Below are 19,419 nucleotides of genomic sequence, written 5' to 3' on the forward strand. Positions count from 1 at the left end.
AAAGGATCCTTTCTTGGGAGAAATCGTCTTTTGGTGGAAAGCTGTCCTCTTGCCATGTGGAAATGTCAACTGCGTTCGGGATGAACTGAAAAGCGTGCCCAACTTTTCACATCGTTGCAAAAATAAATGTCCCAAAATCGCACTAAACGGATATAAATTGCTATAAAACGCTTTAAATTAACTACCTTATGATGTTTTTAACTCCTATAACGAGTGAAAAGATGACCGGAGAAATATAACAGGCTAAACTAACGCTTGGAACAGGTGCGCGCCGGTGTCCTCTTGGCTCATGACGCAGCTCCCAAAGAATGACTAGCTTCAGGGTTTTTTCATTTGTAGGGCCTGTGAACGCGCAATCGACCCCGTTGGAATCGTCATCACGTAAAGGCATCCAGGGGAAGACGTAAGAAGTGTCCGTATAGTCATAGCAACGACAGTGCCCTTTTAAATGACTTCAGAACAGTGGCCAACATTTCTCAAATCTGACTCCATGTCAGGGAAATTGCTGTAGAATGGGCTCTGTTCCACTTAGAGACAAAATTTCAACTCCTATAGAAACTATAGACTGTTTTCTATCCAATAATAATAATAATATGCATATTGTACGATCAAGGATTTTGTGGGAAGCCGTTTAAAAAATTAGCCAAATTAGCATAAGTAGTCTAAACAGCGCCCCCATCCCCAACAGGATATCTTGTTTTAATTTCTTATGTGTTTTTGTTCCACCTTATATTATTGTTGTATTATATTGATATTGATTACTACATTGTAGGGTTTAGAGCTTGCAAGAAAAGCATTTCACTGTACTTGTGCACATGACATTAAAACTTGAAACTTGAAACCATAACTTGTTGTTGTGTCTACAGTGCCAGCACATTGTAACATTCTGTTGAGTCATCTAGTGATACCATTTCATCCAACTTTTCTTTAATCTCAGCTATGTGAAAAGAAAATAACAATGCACTCTGGGGCGTGAGTTTTTTTATTGAGTGTGTTTGTATTGTAATAAATGATGGGGGAAAGAAGGCTCACTCACACCTTACAGCCTCACTCTATGGGGTGCCATATTGCTCTAAAAAACACTTGCAAAAATCTAAGAATTTCCCCCTGTGGTATAGCAAAAACAAAGTGTTGAAAGATAAAAAAAAGAATTCCCTCGTCATGTATTCAATTGAAGTGCATTCTGAGGAAGAAACACAAACCTGACCTCTTGCTTTGATTGCTTGGAAAGCAGTTGTTAGCAGCCCTCACATAAAGCATAGTTAATAATGCAATAGTCCCAATGCTCAGATATTTCCACAAGCTGGTTTTTGGGTGGTGTTGCTCTTATTAAGCCTACAATTAAAGCTGTTCCCAGGGAGGGACCGTGTCGCACCATGTTTGAGTAAGGAAACGATGCAGGCACAACACACTTTGTACTGTACACCAAGGATTGTTGTGCTTCTAAGCCAAAAACCCACATTTAACTAATGGAATATGTTTTCAAACATAGCTAAAGCACAGAATTGTTGCAAAATGAGTAGAATAGAGCTAGGGTGTTAACTAACTGAATGATGCAGCAGGAGATGGACCTGACTTGATGTAGAAGCTGTCATGGTGTAACTGCTGTACAGGAGTGAAATGTATTAACAATCTCACTTTATCTACTTACAAATGTATACATATTGGATGTTTAGATAACCTTAATAACTATATAATTACATTACACATTTACACACTATACTACCAACTTGAAAGCCTGCTAAAACCACACTTCAATTCAGACAAAACTTTTACGGAAAGATCTGGACATAATTCTTATTTTCTATTCCCTAAAGGCAGGAAGTAAAAGGTGGCAGACATGATTTACCATCTTGTGAGAATAGGAGATTTGTTTTATTGAAATCCAATCTATGGTCTGTGAGACCACAACACCTTCAGCTATGGACTGATCTCTTATAGCTGATCAAATGCCTCTCAGCGAATAAAAAGCCTGTTAACACTAATTGCCTTTTTTAGGTTTTTGACCTTTTATGAAGGAAGAAACAGGAGAGTGCAGACAGATGCATTAGGAGATAGGGATGATTTGTCACGTTTGAAATAGATTCACATACACGTATCATTTATTCAATTTCTAAGTACAAGTAGTGCTAGCTGTGGGCTGCAGACGGGCCATTGTAGTGTCATATCTGGGATACAGTATTCGAGTAAAACAAAGAGCTATTGCGGTTCATTATGCTAGAAAAATGCCTTTTGTTCAATTCTTACTTATTCAAGAATAGTGACAGTTCAACGAGCTCAATGCTTAAGCTGAAGTACAAGGACCCTCTGTCCTGGTCTACACTTTTCAACAGATGTATTCATAGCTTCTTTAGAAATTGCATGTTATCTGTGTGCTTGAAACCGATGCTCAATGTTTCTCAGCTATGATGCTAGCTTCACCACTGCGTTACATGACTTTTGAAATGCCTTTATACGAAAGTGCTGCTCCACAAAAACACCCACTGCTGGGTTTTGTGCTGCTGTCACCTAGTTCATGTTTTTAGAACACATGGAATAAAACATGATGCTGTACAAACAACCAATTTGTGTAAAAGAAGGTCAGAGGTTTAGAGCTGACAGGGATGGTCAGACAGGGATGTTCTCTTTCTCTGGATAGAACCCCCCCGTTGAAACGCTTTGGTCCCTCAGTCCCACACACTGCTGTCTAAAAACACTATTAATAAACCATTGGACCTCACATTATACTGGAGAACGGACCCGAGGGATTAGCTGTGCCAAATATCTCTCTCTGTTAAAATCCTTCTTAAACAAAGCATAGAGTAGCTATACTTGTGCCAAGGTGATTGATATCGGTATTCAGATGTTTAAGTGTTCTAAAATATTAATTTGCATCAAATCTCATTTTATTTGTCTAGCTAGACCTTACCATGAAAAGCTTACTTACAAGCTGTTAGAAGTAAGAAAATACTTAAAAAAAAATAATAATAACGAGTCTACAGTATATACAGGGTAGAGGTCGACCGATTAATCGGAATGGCCGAGTTTTCATAACAATCTGTAATCTGCATTTTTGGACACCGATTACATTGCACTCCATGAGGCGACTATGTGGCAGGCTGACTACCTGTTACGCGAGTGCAGCAAGGAGCCAAGGTAAGTTGCTAGCTAGCATTAAACTTATCTTTTTAAAAACAATAATTCTTAACATAATCACTACACATGGTTGATGATATTACTAGTTTATCTAGCTTGTCCTGCTGTAACGATGTTCGTCTGAGGAAGAAGGAGTAGACCAAAGCGCAGCGTGGTACGTGTTCATGATGTTTATTATCACCTGAACACTGAAACAAAAACAAAAGTGGAACAAAACGCAACAGTTCTGTCAGGTACTCATACAAAACAGAAAACATAGAACACAAAACATAGAATGCCCACCCCAACTCACGCCCTGACCAAACCAAAATAGAGACATAAAAAGGATCAATAAGGTCAGGGCGTGAAACCTGCGTTGCATATAATCGATGTGATGCCTGTTAATTTATCATCGAATCACAGCCTACTTCGCCAAACGGGTGATGATTTAACAAGCGCATTCGCGAAAAAGCACTGTCATTGCACCAATGTGTACCTAACCATAAACATCAATGCCTTTCTTTAAAATCAGTACACAAGTATATATTTTTAAACCTGCATATTTAGTTAATATTGCCTGTTAACATGAATTTCTTTAACTTGGGAAACACAATATTTAGACTTAGAGATGCCACCCGTTAGATAAAATACGGAATGGTTCCGTATTTCACTGAAAGAATAAACGTTTTGTTTTTCGAAATGATAGTTTCCAGATTTGACCATATTAATGACCTAAGGCTTGTATTTCTGTGTGTTATTATATTATAATTAAGTCTATGATTTGATATTTGATAGAGCAGTCTGACTGAGCGGTGGTAGGCAGCAGCAGGCTCGTAAGCATTCATTCAAACAGCACTTTCCTGCATTTGCCAGCAGCTCTTCGCTGTGCTTCAAGCATTGCGCTGTTCATGACTTCAAGCCTATCAACTCCCGAGATTAGGCTGGCAATACTATAGTGCCTATAAGAACATCCAATAGTCAAAGGTATATGAAATACAAATGGTACAGAGAGAAATAGTCCTGTAATTCCTATAATTACGACAACCTAAAACTTCTTACCAGGGAATATTGAAGACTCATGTTAAAAGGAACCACCAGCTGTCATATGTTCTCATGTTCTGAGCAAGGAACTTAAAAGTTAGCTTTTTTACATGGCACATATTGCACTTTTACTTTCTTCTCCAACACTTTGTTTTTGCATTATTTAAACCAAATTTAACATGTTTCATCATTTATTTGAGACTAAATCAATTTAATTGATGTATTAAATTAAGTTAAAATAAAAGTGTTCATTCAGTATTGTTGTAATTGTCATTATTACAAATATATATATAAATCGTCCAATTAATCGGTATCGTCTTTTTTGTGGTCCTCCAATAATCGGTATCGGCGGTGAAAAATCATGATCGGTCGACCTCTAATACAGGGGGTACCGGTACCAAATCAATGTGCAGGGGTACAAGTTAGTTTAGATAATTGTGGTAAAATGTACATGTATGTACAGGTAAAGCGACTATGTATAGATAATAAACAGCAACAGCATAAAAAAGGGGGTCATTGCAAATAGTCAGGGAAGCCATTTGATTAGCTGTTTAGCAGTCTTATAGTTTGGGGGTAGAAACTGTTAAGGATCCTTTTGGACCTAGATTTGGCGCTCCGGTACCGCTTGCCATGTGGTAGCAGAGAGAACAGTCTATGACTTGGGTGGCTGGAGTCTTTGACAATTTTTAGGGCCTTTATCTGACACCGCCTGGTATAGAGGTCCTGTATGGCAGAAAGCTTGACCTGATGTACTGGGCCATATGCACTACTCTCTGATGCGCCTTGCGGTCGGATGCCGAGCAGTTGCCATACTAAGCCTTATGCAACCAGTCAGGATGCTCTCGATAGTGCAGATGTAGAAATGTTTGAAGATCTGAGGACACATGCTACATCTTTTCAGTCTCCTGAGGGGGCATAGGCATTGTCGTGTCTTCTTCACGACTGTCTTGGTGTGTTTGGACCATGATAGTTTGTTAGAGATGTGGACACCTAGGAACTTGAAGCTCTTGACCCGCTCCACTACAGCCCCATTGATGTGAATGGAGGCGTGCTCGGCCCTCCTTTCCCTGTAGTCCACAATCATCTCCATAGTCTTGGTCACGTTGAAGGAGAGGTTGTTGGCCTGGCACCACACTGCCAGTTCTCTGACCTCCATATAGAGCTCCTGGATGGCAGGGCTCGGCCCCAGTACTGGGCTGTCCACACCACCCTCTGTAGCGCCATGCCATACCAAGCAGTGATCCAGCCAGTTAAGCTGCTCTTAGTGGTACAGCTGTAGAACATTTTAGTATTTGAGGGTCCATGCCAAATCTTTTCAACCTAAAGAGTCTGGGATGATGTAGTTGATGTGTGCCATAACCAGTCTTTTAAAGATATGTGCTACAGGGTGGTAGTGATTGTTGCATGAAACCTTAGAGATCTTGGGAACAGGAATGATGTTGGTCATCTTAAAACATGTGGAGAACATCGACTGGGACAAGGAGAGGTTGAAAATTAGCGTGAAAATGCCTACCAGCTGTTCTGTACATGCTTTGAGAATGCGCCCTGGAATACCGTCGGTACCATGCCATGATTAAAAACCATACGCACGTCGGCCTTGGGGAGATCATCCAGAGTTCTCTGGGTTGGTGATGGCCCTCACGTCTGGCACGATGTTGTTATTGTCGAAGCGTGCATAAACAATTGAGTTCGTCCGGTAGAGTAGCATCGTTGGGCAGATCATGACCTCATCACCCCTAGTGGCGAAGGAGACTTGTTGGGCATCACTTGTCTTAATGGCACGGATTTAAAATCGCCGGCAACCAGAAAAGCAGCCTGCTTGTTTTTAGCCACATACAGTTCATTAAGTTGATGTAGTTAATTTTCTTGTCCTGAGGTGGAATGTATCCAACACTCACAATAACAGCTGAAAACTCCCTTGGGAGGTAGAAGTGTTGGCATTTGACCATCAGGTATTTGAATACGGGTGAACAATGGGTTGACACTTGCACAGCGCTCGAGTCAGCACACCAGTTGTTGTTGATGAAGAGGAAAACCCCTCCCGATTTCCCTGACTCCACTGTCCTTTCCATATGGTGAATGGAGACTATCTTGTCCAAGAGCCATGTTTCAGGGCCATGTTTTGAGAGCCCCGTTTGTAGAAAATCAACGATGGGAGGTCATCCATCTTATTATCAAGTGGCCAGTAGAATGGAGGGAAGAGGTGGCCGGTATTCCCTTCGCCTTAATCTCGCTAGGACCCCCCCTTCACACTCTTGCCTCTGTAACACCAGCGTTTCCTCTTGTGTAGCCCAAAATTTGGGTCAGAATTACAGAAAGAGCCCGGGGCAGATGAGTCGAAGTTGAAGCCGGAATTTAGTTAAGTAACTGCCTATCTGATGTTCAAAAGTTCTTGACGGTGATAATAAATGATAACGGATTATTTTAGTGAAAATAGAGTAAAAATTTACAAAAAGATAATCGCAAAATAGAACATTTGGGTTTGAGTTTGCAAAACGGAGAGCTTCCAGTAATGTCTCCATCCTGCTGCTTTACTATCCGTTTTATGGTTTCTGGTGGAATGAAGTCGATAGAATACGATCTTGTAAAACAAGTTGGACTGGAAACAAAAATGCAAGGCACATTTTATATCCTGATTCAAAACAGTCTGCATTCTGTAGACTTTAGAAAAATATAACGCTAGCATTCATATAACATGGAGTGATAGTATTCATCCTATGAATAGCATGTTGAATAGCATGTTTTATCAGAAGCCTGCATGTGTATTTACTTAAAAAAAATATATATTTAACCTTTATTTAACCAGGTAAGCTAGTTGAGAACAAGTTCTCATTTACAACTGCGACCTGGCCAAGATAAAGCAAAGCTGTGCGACACAAACAACAACACAGAGTTACACATGGACTAAACAAGCGTACAGTCAATAACACAATAAAACATTTTAAAAAGTCTATATACAGTGTGTGCAAATGGCGTGACAATGTAAGGCAATAAATAGGCCATAGTAGCGAAGTAATTACAATTTAGCAAATTACCACTGGAGTGAAAGATGTACAGATGATGATGTGCAAGTAGAAATACTGGTGTGCAAAAGAGCAGAAAGGTAAATAAAAACAATATGGGGATGAGGTAGGTAGATTGGGTAGGCTATTTACAGATGGACTATGTACAGCTGCAGCGATCTGTTAGCTGCTCAGATAGCTGATATTTAAAGTTAGTGAGGGAAATATATGTCTCCAGCTTCAACGATTTTTGCAATTTGTTCCAGTCATTGGCAGCAGAGAACTGTAAGGAAAGGCGGTCAAAGGAGGTGTTGGCTTTGGGGATGACCAGTGAGATATACCTGCTGGAGCGCGTGCTACGGGTGGGTGTTTATATCATGACCAGTGAGCTGAGTTAAGGCGGAGCTTTACCTAGCATAGACTTATAGATGACCTGAAGCCAGTGGGTCTGGCGACAAATATGTAGCGAGGGCCAGCCGACTAGAGCATGTAGGTCGCAGTGGGGGGTGGTATAAGGGGCTTTGGTGACAAAACGGATGGCACTGTGATAGACTGCATCCAATTTGCTGAGTAGAGTATTGGAAGCTATTTTGTAAGCTTGAAAGCATTGTAAGCATTGAAGCTCGTTTGGTTAGTTAACACAGTGTCCAAAGAAGGGCCAGATGTATACAGAATGGTGTCGTCTGCGTAGAGGTGGATCAGGGAATCACCCGCAGCAAGAGCGACATTGGTGTGCTGATGGCTCTATTTGTTCAATTATGAATATTCAGAGCAAAAAACATGTTTATTGGTAGAGGTATGACACACTGTACAGCATGAGTACTATTTGTGTACTTCTTTCATTTACACAGATAGTAAAATGTCCCCTGTTGCTCATATAAGGGGAAATGTCTTGGCTAATGTTTTCAGCGAAGCTCATGAAATATACAGTACATGCAAATTTAAAAATACTGACCTCCTAGTGCTGCAATTAAGAGATGAGGGAAGTTCTTATTCATTCGGGTGTATTTCAAACATGGGAAATTACCTGGGTGATTGACAGAAAGTCAACTGAAAGGGCATCAAAGGCAAAGAATGATATGAACACGTTATCCAGGAGGATAACACTGGTGGACACGTTATGCCTTATAGAAAGGCTGAAAATATGACTCCTGAGGTTAAATAATTGACCGCTGCATTCAAGGGAAGTAGGCCACCAGAATGGCTTAGTGTTTATAAAAACTACTTTGCAGCATGCATCATTATCTAGTCGGCCTTAAAAATGTACAAAGCAACGCAACATCAAGTATCTGCAGTCAAATACACATAAATCACAACAGGTTATAAAAATTCTCCTCTGTGCTGGACATGTTAAAAAGGTCAGCTATTTAACCCATCTTGAATAATCCAAAGGGTCCATTTCATATAAATTGTATCAATGGAAATGTCCATATACTGTATGGCAGGTGAATTATGTACTGTGCAGGTGAACCTTGGGTTTGATTCAGTTTTCTTATGAATGCAACTATTTTATTATTTATATTCTTTATTTATCCATGTGAATCTGGGACAATTGTCATGGTGTGAAATAGTCTATTTTTTTACTGTCTCGTCTGCGAGGGAATTCAAGCATCCATGTCAAGTATAGTTGAGGGAGAGGATTGGTGGGGGCTTGGTGGTTAACAAGGCTTTGGCATTTTCTAGTTTGAAAAATTAATTGATTCCAAACCTCCGTTAACCTCATATTGATGTTGATGCTGTATTCTTGACCTCACAGAAAGGGTAATGCTGCATACTTTGACCTCATTATATGGAGTTCAATTACTGCACACGACTCAAGTTGTTCAGCTTCCATTGGGTTTAATAATGAGGAAACACATTATATTGTAATTTGGCTTGTGCGCGACAGCCCAGTGAACATGGGTTTGAGAGACATACTGATGTATTAGTGATGGAGCCGGTTATATCACTCCCCTGGATGGTCTATGTGACTTACAGTAACTGCCCAGTGTTTCCAGCTTTCTTTGAAATATGACCTATAATTACTTAGAACATGAGTGAAAAAGTTTTTCTTACAAAAAATGGTAATTCATTATGTTAAATAGCAGCTGTTCTGTGTTGGAATGGTGTGGGCATATAACAGTCATTAAAGATATTCATGCAAGTAGTCCCGCTGATTGGCCAGTTCATCCTCCTCTAGACCAGCTCATCCTCCTCAGGGAGATAACCCATGTTCTATGAGGAAATAGCAAGCATTTTTTAAACAGTCTGCTGAAATAAGTTTAAAGAGGGGGGTTTTAAGTGTTTTTCCTACAATTTATGCTTTGGCCACAAATACAAGTATAGGACGAGTCAACAACATTATTTGGACATGAGTTATCGATGCAATATGTAACTTTTTGGGCGACTCGACCAAATTCATATAGAAATGTGTGTTTTAGGGCTGTCATTCTCATTGAAAGCAAATCTAAGAAGCAGTAGGTCTGTTCTATGTGTGCTATTTCTATGCTTTCTGTTCTTAAATTGAGTTTATTGCGTCTTTTACTTTAATTTTTGTACACCAGCTTCAAACAGTCGAAAATAAAATATTTTGCTTATGGAAAATATATTTCACAGTGGTTTAGATGGTGCAATGGTTCTCTACACTATACCTGCTTGTTTTATTACATAAACTGAAATTAGTTGAACTGTTAGAATTTTTGACCCAGAAATGTCTGAGCAATTTCTGGATAGTGTATCTTTAACAGAATATTAATTTTTCTAAGTGAGATTTTCACTTGGCAGTTACTTTAATTGTCCACTGCCCAACATCTAGTCACCACTGATAACACCCACTATGTTTCAGCTGTGTCAGAGTCGTGTGTATAGGTGGCAGGGAAGTCAGGCACAGGAGAATCAAACTTAAGGTAATGGAGTTGTTTAATAACAATAAATAAAAAATAACTCCAAAACTATAATAACAATAAAACAAAGTGGGTACGAGGACCCGTCACGCACCAATACAACCAACACGAAACTGAAAATCAAACAATCTCTGACAAAGACATGAGGGAAAACAGAGGGTAAAAAAACAACAGGTAATGAGTGGGATTGTAACCTGGTGTGTAGGAAGACAAGACAAAACCAATGGAAAATGAAAAATGGATCAATGATGGCTAGAAGACCGGTGACGTCGACCGCCGAGCACCGCCCGAACAAGGAGAGGCTTCGACTTTGGTAGAAGTCGTGACAAGCTGGTGCTTTTATCAGGAGTAGACACCATTCTGTTAGTAACATGAGACACTGATGTTCTAGCCTGGTCTTAGGTATGTTAGTGCTTCAGCCAATTCCTCTGACTGTGGCCTTCATGCCATATGTATGGTATAACATGACATGACATGACATGACAAAGATAGTCAGAGGAGTTGGCTACTAAAGCACATACAGATGGGACCAGTCTACAGATATTCTGGTAGATTTAACTTTGAGAAGTGATTAATACTACTAGTTGATACTTGTAGCTTGTAGTTCTAGTCAGTACTTCTGGATATTCAATCAATATTATTGGGAATATTACTGGAATATTTATTGATCAACTTACTTCTAAATGAGGATCAGAACAGGCTTCGTGAATCATTTCCTGTACCTCCAAACAGTACAGCAATTGTGTCAGCAACAGAACTCTTGAACATCTTGATAGTTGAGCAGTGTTATAGTAGTTTCTCTGTTTATTGTACTCCAAGCTGGCAGAGGCTGCACAGCTTTATAAGAGAGGGATTTGTGTGCTGTGTTTTAGCTCTAAGCTGTCTGCTCCTCTATTCTGATGTTCGTTATGGTGGTTATACAAAAGGTCAAGCTAAGGCAATGCACTGTTTCCAGACAGAGTAGAGCAGAGTATAATGGGATTCTTACAGACAGGAAGTGTTTCAGACAAGAAGGTTACATACAAAGAACCAAATCAAATCAAATTGTATTAGTCACATGCGCCGAATACAACATATGTAGACCTTACAGTGAAATGCTTACTTTACGAGCCCCTAACCAACAATGCAGTTGTAAAAAAAACATAAGAAATAAAAGTAACAAGTAATTTAAAGAGCAGCAGTAAAATAACAATAGTGAGACTATATACAGGGGAGTACCGGTACAGAGTCAATGTGCGGGGCCGCCGGTTAGTTGAGGTAATATGTGCATGAAGGTAGAGTTATTAAATTGACTATGCATAGATGATAACAACAGAGAGTAGCAGGGGTGTAAAAGAGGGGGAGCGGCAATGCAAATAGTCTGGGTAGCCACTTGATTAGGTGTTCAGGAGTCTTATGGCTTGGGGATAAAAGCTGTTTAGAAGCCTCTTGGACCTAGACTTGGCGCTCCGGTACCGCTTGCCGTGCGGTAGCAGAGAGAACAGTCTATGACTAGGACTATTTTTAGGGCCTTCCTCTGACACCGCCTGGTATAGAGGTTCTGGATGGCAGGAAGCTTGGCCCCAGCAATGTACTGGGCCGTTTGCACTACCCTCTGTAGTGTCTTGCGGTCGGAGGCTGAGCAGTTGCCATTCCAGGCATTGATGCAACCAGCCAGGATGCTCTCATTGGTGCAGCTGTAGAACCTTTTGAGAATCTGAGGACCAATGTCAAATATTTTCAGTCTCCTGAGGGGGAATAGCTTTTGTCGTGTCCTCTGCACGACTGTCTTGGTGTGCTTGGACCATGTTAGTTTGTTGGTGATGTGGACACCAAGGTACTTGAAGCTCTCAATCTGCTCCACTGCAGCCCCGTCAATAAGAATGGGGGCGTGCTCGGTCTTCTTTTTCCTGTAGTCCACAATCATGTCCTTTCTCTTGATCACGTTGAGAGATAGGTTGTAATCAGGCTGCTAAGAAGGACAATGTGAGGCTATGTATTTTTGGAAGTTGAAGCCCTAGGTAGCTATTGTGTGTTCTTCCTTACAACAGTTTTGAACGTTTCTGCTCCCATTAATGAATGTGCTCGACCCTGAGAGGGACTTTTCTAATGCTGTCATGGTGTGAGATGGCTCTTGATACCCCGTGTACCTTTCTATTCAAGCAATAGACTGCTTGTGGCAGGACAATGAGAGAAAGACATCCAAGTTGAAAACCCATGGTAGAGAAATGTCTGGTAGACCAAGTCTGTAAAAACCTTTATCACTGTTGAAGTTCATATGGTTTGTAATTAATTAGGACACCAGTAGTCATTACTCAAGCATTACAAGTGCAGTAAAATACAATATCTGATCATTATACAATAGCTTATGTAATAACTCATTCTCTCGTTCACTTAACTCTGTTGAGGCATCATTTATTGTCAATGTTGAGCCTACCTTTGTCTCATAGGTCTGTGCTATTATTACCATAATAAGATATCACCATAAGCATATGCTATGATGTATGTATCCTGTTAACTATAGGTATACATCATTTGGGAAGGCTAATCAATGGTCAGTTATCTGATCTCCATTGCTCAGCACAGCATCATTTGATACACTATCATGTCATGTCTGTCACACAAATTAAGGACATTGCCCAACAAGAAAAGCATCTCATAGGACAGCCCCCAGGTTACAAAGATATTTAAAGCTGCAATATGTAACTTTTTGTGTTATAGATCTGTCATTCTCATTGAAAGCAAATCTAAGAAGCGGTATATCTGTTCTATGTGCACTATTTCTATGCTTCCCATTCTTAAGTTTTGTTTTTGCGTCTTTTACTTTCGGGTTGTGTACACGCGGTTCAAACAGCTGAAAATAATATATTTTTATTATGGAAAATATATGTCACAGCAGTTTAGATGGTACAATGATTATCTACACTATACTTGCTTGTTTTGTCTCATAAACTGAATTAACCGAACTATTAGAATTTTAGAAACCAGGAAATGGTGAACCAATTTCTGCATAGTACGTCATTAAATGGTGCGTATGTCATTCATTTGTAATGTTTGTGGTGAAATGTTGATTAGGAGACAGATAATCCAGACTTGCTGAGGATAGCTTCTAATGTGGTTTTCATGTGGAAGAGAACGAGAATGTCATGTCTAGGTTCTGCAGTGGTTTATATGAGGGAGGCGGAGCTCCCCTGTCACTTCTGGGACCTGTCTTTCTTTGACAGATGTGGTGTCATTGGAGCTTCTGTGCTTGGTCATGCCCAACGTGTTTCCCATAATGAGATACAGTACCTAACTCTTTTATTGGAGAACTGGGTTTATGTAAGTAACCTTACGTCTTCATATGGTGTGTGATTGAGGTGGTGCAAATAAATGGCAGATTTTGCAACCAGTTCATCCAGCTGTTGTAAAGGAAATACATCTTGTCAATATGCAAAGTGATGAAATGTAGCTTGAATCTTCAGGGAGAGGGATTAATTAATTAGAGGACGCTGATTTAAATAAATATAAGATATTAAATGTGACCCACTGACAAATCCAGGCTTAAGTTTCAGACCATATTTTTCTGAAAGTGAAGAAAATACAATATTCTGGTCTCATATTGATTTCTTGCTCCTAGTGTTTTGGAACCTATGATTATTGCATTGCTCAAGCGTGTCTTTGAAATGTAGTATTACAATTCAGTAAGCAAGAACTGAAGAAGATTTTTAATGCTGCTTCTGCCTCTGTTTAGATAGTGAAAAGCCAACAAGAGCCTGTTTGCGGTGTAATGGGATGGTGTGGGTTGTTATTATATACTAGACTCCATGAATAAACATGTATTTACCTAGGGGACATGGGATCATTACAGCTAGTTTTCTAGAGAAGCTTTGCAAATTGTACATTGCATTACTTAGCTTGTCATATTGCTGTATTGCCTTTGTAACGAGTGTACACAGCTTTTCCAGAGGCAGCTTCTGACATTTGCCTCAGACTTATTCTGTGTTGTTCTCTCAGACTCTGTAGCAAGCTGCATACTGTACATCTAACTGCCTGCCCCCACTCTGTTTCATTTACATCTCTACTTCATCTCCCTGCTACTGAAACCAATATCTATCGCAATTTGACACTTTTTATGCAATGACAAGGTCCTTAAGAGGAACATCTCCCAGACAGTGTAAACATTCTGAGATAACCCTCAGTGCGGTTTTACATTTGTTTATAATTGATTGAATTGGGGCCTCTGATGACAGAACTCTCAGTCACAGAGGACACGTAGATAATAGTCCGTCACTGATTTAGATATACCTTTGTCACTCGAGGAAATAACAAAGGCTCAAACATCAGCACGTGAAACAGTTAGCTGTTGACAAAGTCTGTGCAAATCTTTGAGAGACCCTGAAAAGAGTAACTATCGTAAAACTTATTTTTTCATTTGAGTTACTTTGAACAATCACTCATTTTGAGATGTACACATATTATTCTGTCCTCTCCAAAAACGTGTTGTTTTTTGGGGTTGGAGTTTAGCAGAGGAGATGAGAGGGAAATGTGTAATTACAATTTAAACAATGCAGCAATTAGTTGTCAGCTTCTGAATAAATCCTAATTGGATCATATTTGTCTTTCAACAGCAGAGGCATAACTATATGAAACACTTATTCAAAGACTGACAATAACAAAATTACCACGTTTCAAAGTTCACCATACACTACTTTCCTACCGAACATAGAATGCAGTTTCCTGTCCCGATGTAAATGAGTAAGTATTATATTGTCTGTAGGGCAGCAGGTTTCAGTAAGCTAATGTTCTAAAAGTACTGCCATGGAACACTGTGTCTATGGATGGCATTGATTTTATTTTTATCCCCTGCAGCCCCCCCCCCCCCCCCCATCTTCTCTGCTGCTCTTTACATCAATGGCCTGGAGCACTCAGATAATTACTATCCCTCTGAAACAATGAAGGCTCTTCAGGTTTGGGTACAGATTCCATGGCGATACCCCTGGTATTTCTGCTGGGTAATTAAACACATCTGACACTGGGATCACTGACATTTTTTTTTTACACCTCATCTCCTGCTGTGGCATGCAACGTTTATGAACGTAGAAGTGAATTGGTATTATTAAGTGTATGTTCAAGAGGGAGCTACCAAAATAGGCTTAAAAATAGGTGTGGTTGGAACTGTATTTTTCATGGGTATGGGAATGCATGTTACTCGTAATTACTTTGTGCCAAACATGAAATCTGTGCTATTTTTGCCTCTGTAGCTTTTCAGGAAATTGAATAGGCAAGGTATAGGCAAGGTATTTTTTTATGATAGTCTGTGCATTGAGAGTTACATTGTACATGTAATGGTTTTTTTGGGGGTTGAAAGGGAATATAGAGTCAGTTTTTAACTCAATCATTTCATTCTTTAATTGATGTATACTTTCAAAGTAATGTCTTTGTTCACATTCAAGGCTTCCTTTTTTCAATTGTTACCTAAAATGACATACCCACATCTAACTGCCTGTAGCTCAGGACCTGAAGCAAGGATATGCATATTCTTTAGTTTGTGGAAATGTGAAATGAATGTAGGATAATATAACACATTAGATCTGGTTAAAGATAATACAAAGAAAAAAACGTGTTTTTTTTGTAAACAAAAAAAATGTGGCCAAATGCAAGGGAAAGGCCATAACGTACTATTCCAGATTAGGCGCAATTTAGATTTTGGCCACTAGATGGCAGCAGTGTATGTGCAAAGTTTTAGACTGATTCAATCAACCATTGTATTTCTGTTCGAAATGGTGTGTCAAGACTGTCCAAATGTGCCTAATTAATACATTTACAAGTTCATAACTGTGCACTCTCCTCAAACAATAGCATGGTATTCTTTCACTGTAATAGCTAGGTTAATTGCTGATACATTCATCATTTTTTTAGATCTAAATATATATGAATGACGGTCTACAGTAGGCTACACACTGCCGTGAAGGTTAACAGTTTAGAAAGCATTGCCCTAGTCATGTCATTAGAAGTGAGGCATGCCATCATATTCCTTTAAAGTTTGATAATTTTATTTTACTTAACTAGGCAAGTCAGTTAAGAACAAATTCTTATTTTCAATGATGGTCTAGGAACAGTGTGTTAACTGCCTTGTTCAGGAGCAGAACAAAAGATGTGTACCTTGTCAGCTCGGGGATTCGAACTTGCAACCTTTTGGTTACTAGCCCAACACTCTAACCACTAGGCTACCCCAACAAATACTTAGTTGCTACATCCATTATAGGACTTATAAGTTAATGATATATACTGTACCTATTCATTCTTGAAGAATATAGAAATGCCTCATGAGCTTAGTTCAACTTTCGTTACCCATTAGAACCCAAAATATTAGCTTGTTTTATGCCAATGATTGTGAACAAAGTAAACGTCAACAAACACTGTATAGCCTTAAAACATAGTTAAAACTATACTTTTGATAAACAAAAACCAATGATTGCAAATTCAAAGTCACACTTTTACCGTAGAACTGCCTTCAATCCTTGCACACATAGCTCGCTTTGAATTTAAGAGTGGTTACATTTCTCCAGGTCCATACCTCATATTTTTACCAAAGCACAGGTGGGGTGAAATCTTTGTAATTGTTTCAATTAAGGATTTCAGCTTTAATGTTTAACCAATATGCGGTAGATAGTCCTTTTCTCAAGTGCTAATAAAGGACTGTCTTTGTATCTTATCATGGAATTCATTTCACCTGTCTCTTGTTATACAGAGTGAAGACCCAGAAAGGTACCAAAAGGATTCCATACATTTGTGATTGGATGTGAGTCTTTGACCCCAGAAATCTGACGATGATGTTGCTATGGAAACTGCTGGTGCTGAAGTCACTCATGGGGTGCCTGGCAGGTAACGTATCTTATTAAGAACTTTTGATGCACGCAAGAGCTATTTTTGTGAAGTTGTGTCCTTATTCTTATGTATTTAGGGCAGGTTGCAGTGTGAAATCCATAGTTTAGAATGAAGCTAACTCAAATTACACCTGCCACAGGCAAAAATAAATCATAATTTTTGTTCCATTACAATACAAATAATGAGGTTGCTAAATGTATTTAATATGAAAGGGGGTTGTTAAAGTAAATAATTGTACGGAAGGGTGTCAGTCAGTAAAGGTTGACTGAAGTTAGTTTAATCACTATGAATATAAAGGAGGAGATTGTGTTGCAGATATGAAACTAAAAAGGAAAATATTAAATTGGATGCAATGATTGCAAATCAGTGTGAGATTTAATCATTAGAGGAAAAAATGTCAATGACATTGATACTGTGGTAACTAACACTGCACCATGGAGTGGGCAAAGAAACTCACCTTGGGCAAAGAAACTCACCTTGGGCAAAGAAACTCAAAAGGGGTGATGATATTAACTAATAACAATTTCGATCCGAATGTGCAAACTGTCCAAACTGATCTGCAAGGAAGGTATGTCTTTTAAATATGCCATTGAACGATAAACAGATGTGGCTAATTAATCTATATGGTCCAAATAATGATGAAGCACTTATTTGAAAATATACAGTATATACTAATCTATGGAACTCAAAAGCAACAAATTACTCTATTATTATGGTGGGAGATTATAATACAGTTTTAAGTACCCCAATGGATTTCAAAGGAAATCACACTACATGCACTTAGTGAAATTACGAATATCATGGACACATTAGAACCAGTGGATATATGGAGGCTTAAAAATCCAGACCTAGTGAGATATACATGCGTGAGACTTAATCAAGCCAGTTGTCTTGACTGCTTTCTTGTATCATTCACACTGGCACCAAAAGTAAAAAAAAGTTTTGATAGGATCCACAATTTGGTTGGACCATCAAATAATTGCCGTCCACATTACTCTTACAGAATATTGGAAATGTAATCAAAACCTAGTGGATGAAAACCTGTTTTTAACCAAGACAAAGGATTTTAAAACTGACTTTTTCCTGCATAACATAGGTACAGCAGATCCCATTATTGTATGGGACACTTTTAAATGTGTAAAGGCAGTCATTGTTGTTCTCCCCCTTAGACGAGGAGGAGCATGGATAGGCCCAAGATGCGGATTGAGGGAAATAAGCCATCTTTTAATGAAAACAGCAAACAAGACACTACAAAACAACAAACGTGACTAACCTTCAACCGTCCATGTGTGGACACAGGAACAAACACCCACAAAACCCCAGTGAAACCCTGGCTGCCTTAGTATGACTCTCAATTAGAGACAAACGATACACACCTGTCTCTAATTGAGAATCATACCAGGCCGAACACAAAAACCAACCTAGAAATACAAAACCTAGACTGCCCACCCAAAACACACGCCCTGACCATAAACACATACCAAAACAACATAAAACAGGTCAGGACCGTTACAAAATGTGCCTTCAGGGGTCATGGAAGTCAATACTCATCTTTAAAACCAAAACTATTTTAGTGAAAATAGTTCATATTAACAAAGGAATTAGAGGAAAGAGCAGTACAAATGGATAAAAATAAAAAACTGTATCATAGATGCACATAATAAGTTCGAGGATAAAATGTAAGAACTTATTCGAGAACGATCAAGTATAATATTATTACAAATGAAGAGAATTGGACAGAAAATTTTGAAAATGCACCTATTTCTTTTTGAATCTTCAACATAGAAATGCTTCCAAAAATAATTTACAGAAACTAACAAATGAGTCATCCATGATTCACCTAATTATATTTTTTAAAGAGGAAGCAAAATACTTTAAGCATGTGTTCTCTTTTCAGTCTGCTCCATTTCCACCAACTGAAGTTAATTGTAAGGAATTGTTTTCCTAATAATAGTTTAAAATTCACAGCTTTACAGAAAGACTTGTGTGAGGGCAAAATTGCAAAGGAGGAACTTCTTGATGCAATTAAAGCCTTTAAGTCCAGGACAACTCCTGGGCTGGATAGCATACCAGTTGAGGTACAGTACCAGTCAAAAGTTTGGACACACCTACTCATTCAAGGGTTTTTATTTATTTTTACAATGTTCCACATTATAGAATAATAGTGAAGATATCGAAACTATTAAATAACACATATGGAATCATGTAGTAACCAAAAAAGTGTTAAATATATCAAAATATATTTTATATTTGAGATTCTTCAAAGTAGCCACCCTTTGCCTTGATGACAGCTTAGCACACTCTTGTCATTCTCTCAACCAGCTTCATGAGGAATGCTTTTCCAACAGTCTTGAAGTAGTTCCCACATATGCTGAGCACTTGTTGGCTGCTTTTCCTTCACTCTGCAGTCCAACTCATCCCAAACCATCTCAATTGGGTTGAGGTGGGGTAATTGTGGTCATTTTCCTGTTGAAAAACAAATGCTGGTCCCACTAAGTGCAAACCAGATGGGAAGGAGTTTCGCTGCTGAA

At 39.0% G+C, this 19,419-nt stretch overlaps 1 protein-coding gene across 3 annotated transcripts in view; it reads left to right on the plus strand.

Annotated features, from left to right (window-relative positions):
- Positions 1–19,419, plus strand: part of LOC129851141 (contactin-4-like) — a 252,701-nt gene that overhangs the window by 15,154 nt on the left and 218,128 nt on the right. For all 3 annotated transcript variants that reach the window (XM_055917466.1, XM_055917468.1, XM_055917467.1), the window contains exon 2: positions 16,752–16,885. In XM_055917466.1, the coding sequence (XP_055773441.1) occupies positions 16,831–16,885 (55 nt within the window). In that variant the 5' untranslated portion in view covers positions 16,752–16,830. The remainder of the gene's footprint in view (positions 1–16,751; positions 16,886–19,419) is intronic.

The sequence above is a fragment of the Salvelinus fontinalis genome, chromosome 3 (assembly GCF_029448725.1).
Source record: "Salvelinus fontinalis isolate EN_2023a chromosome 3, ASM2944872v1, whole genome shotgun sequence".
Lineage (NCBI taxonomy): Eukaryota > Metazoa > Chordata > Actinopteri > Salmoniformes > Salmonidae > Salvelinus > Salvelinus fontinalis.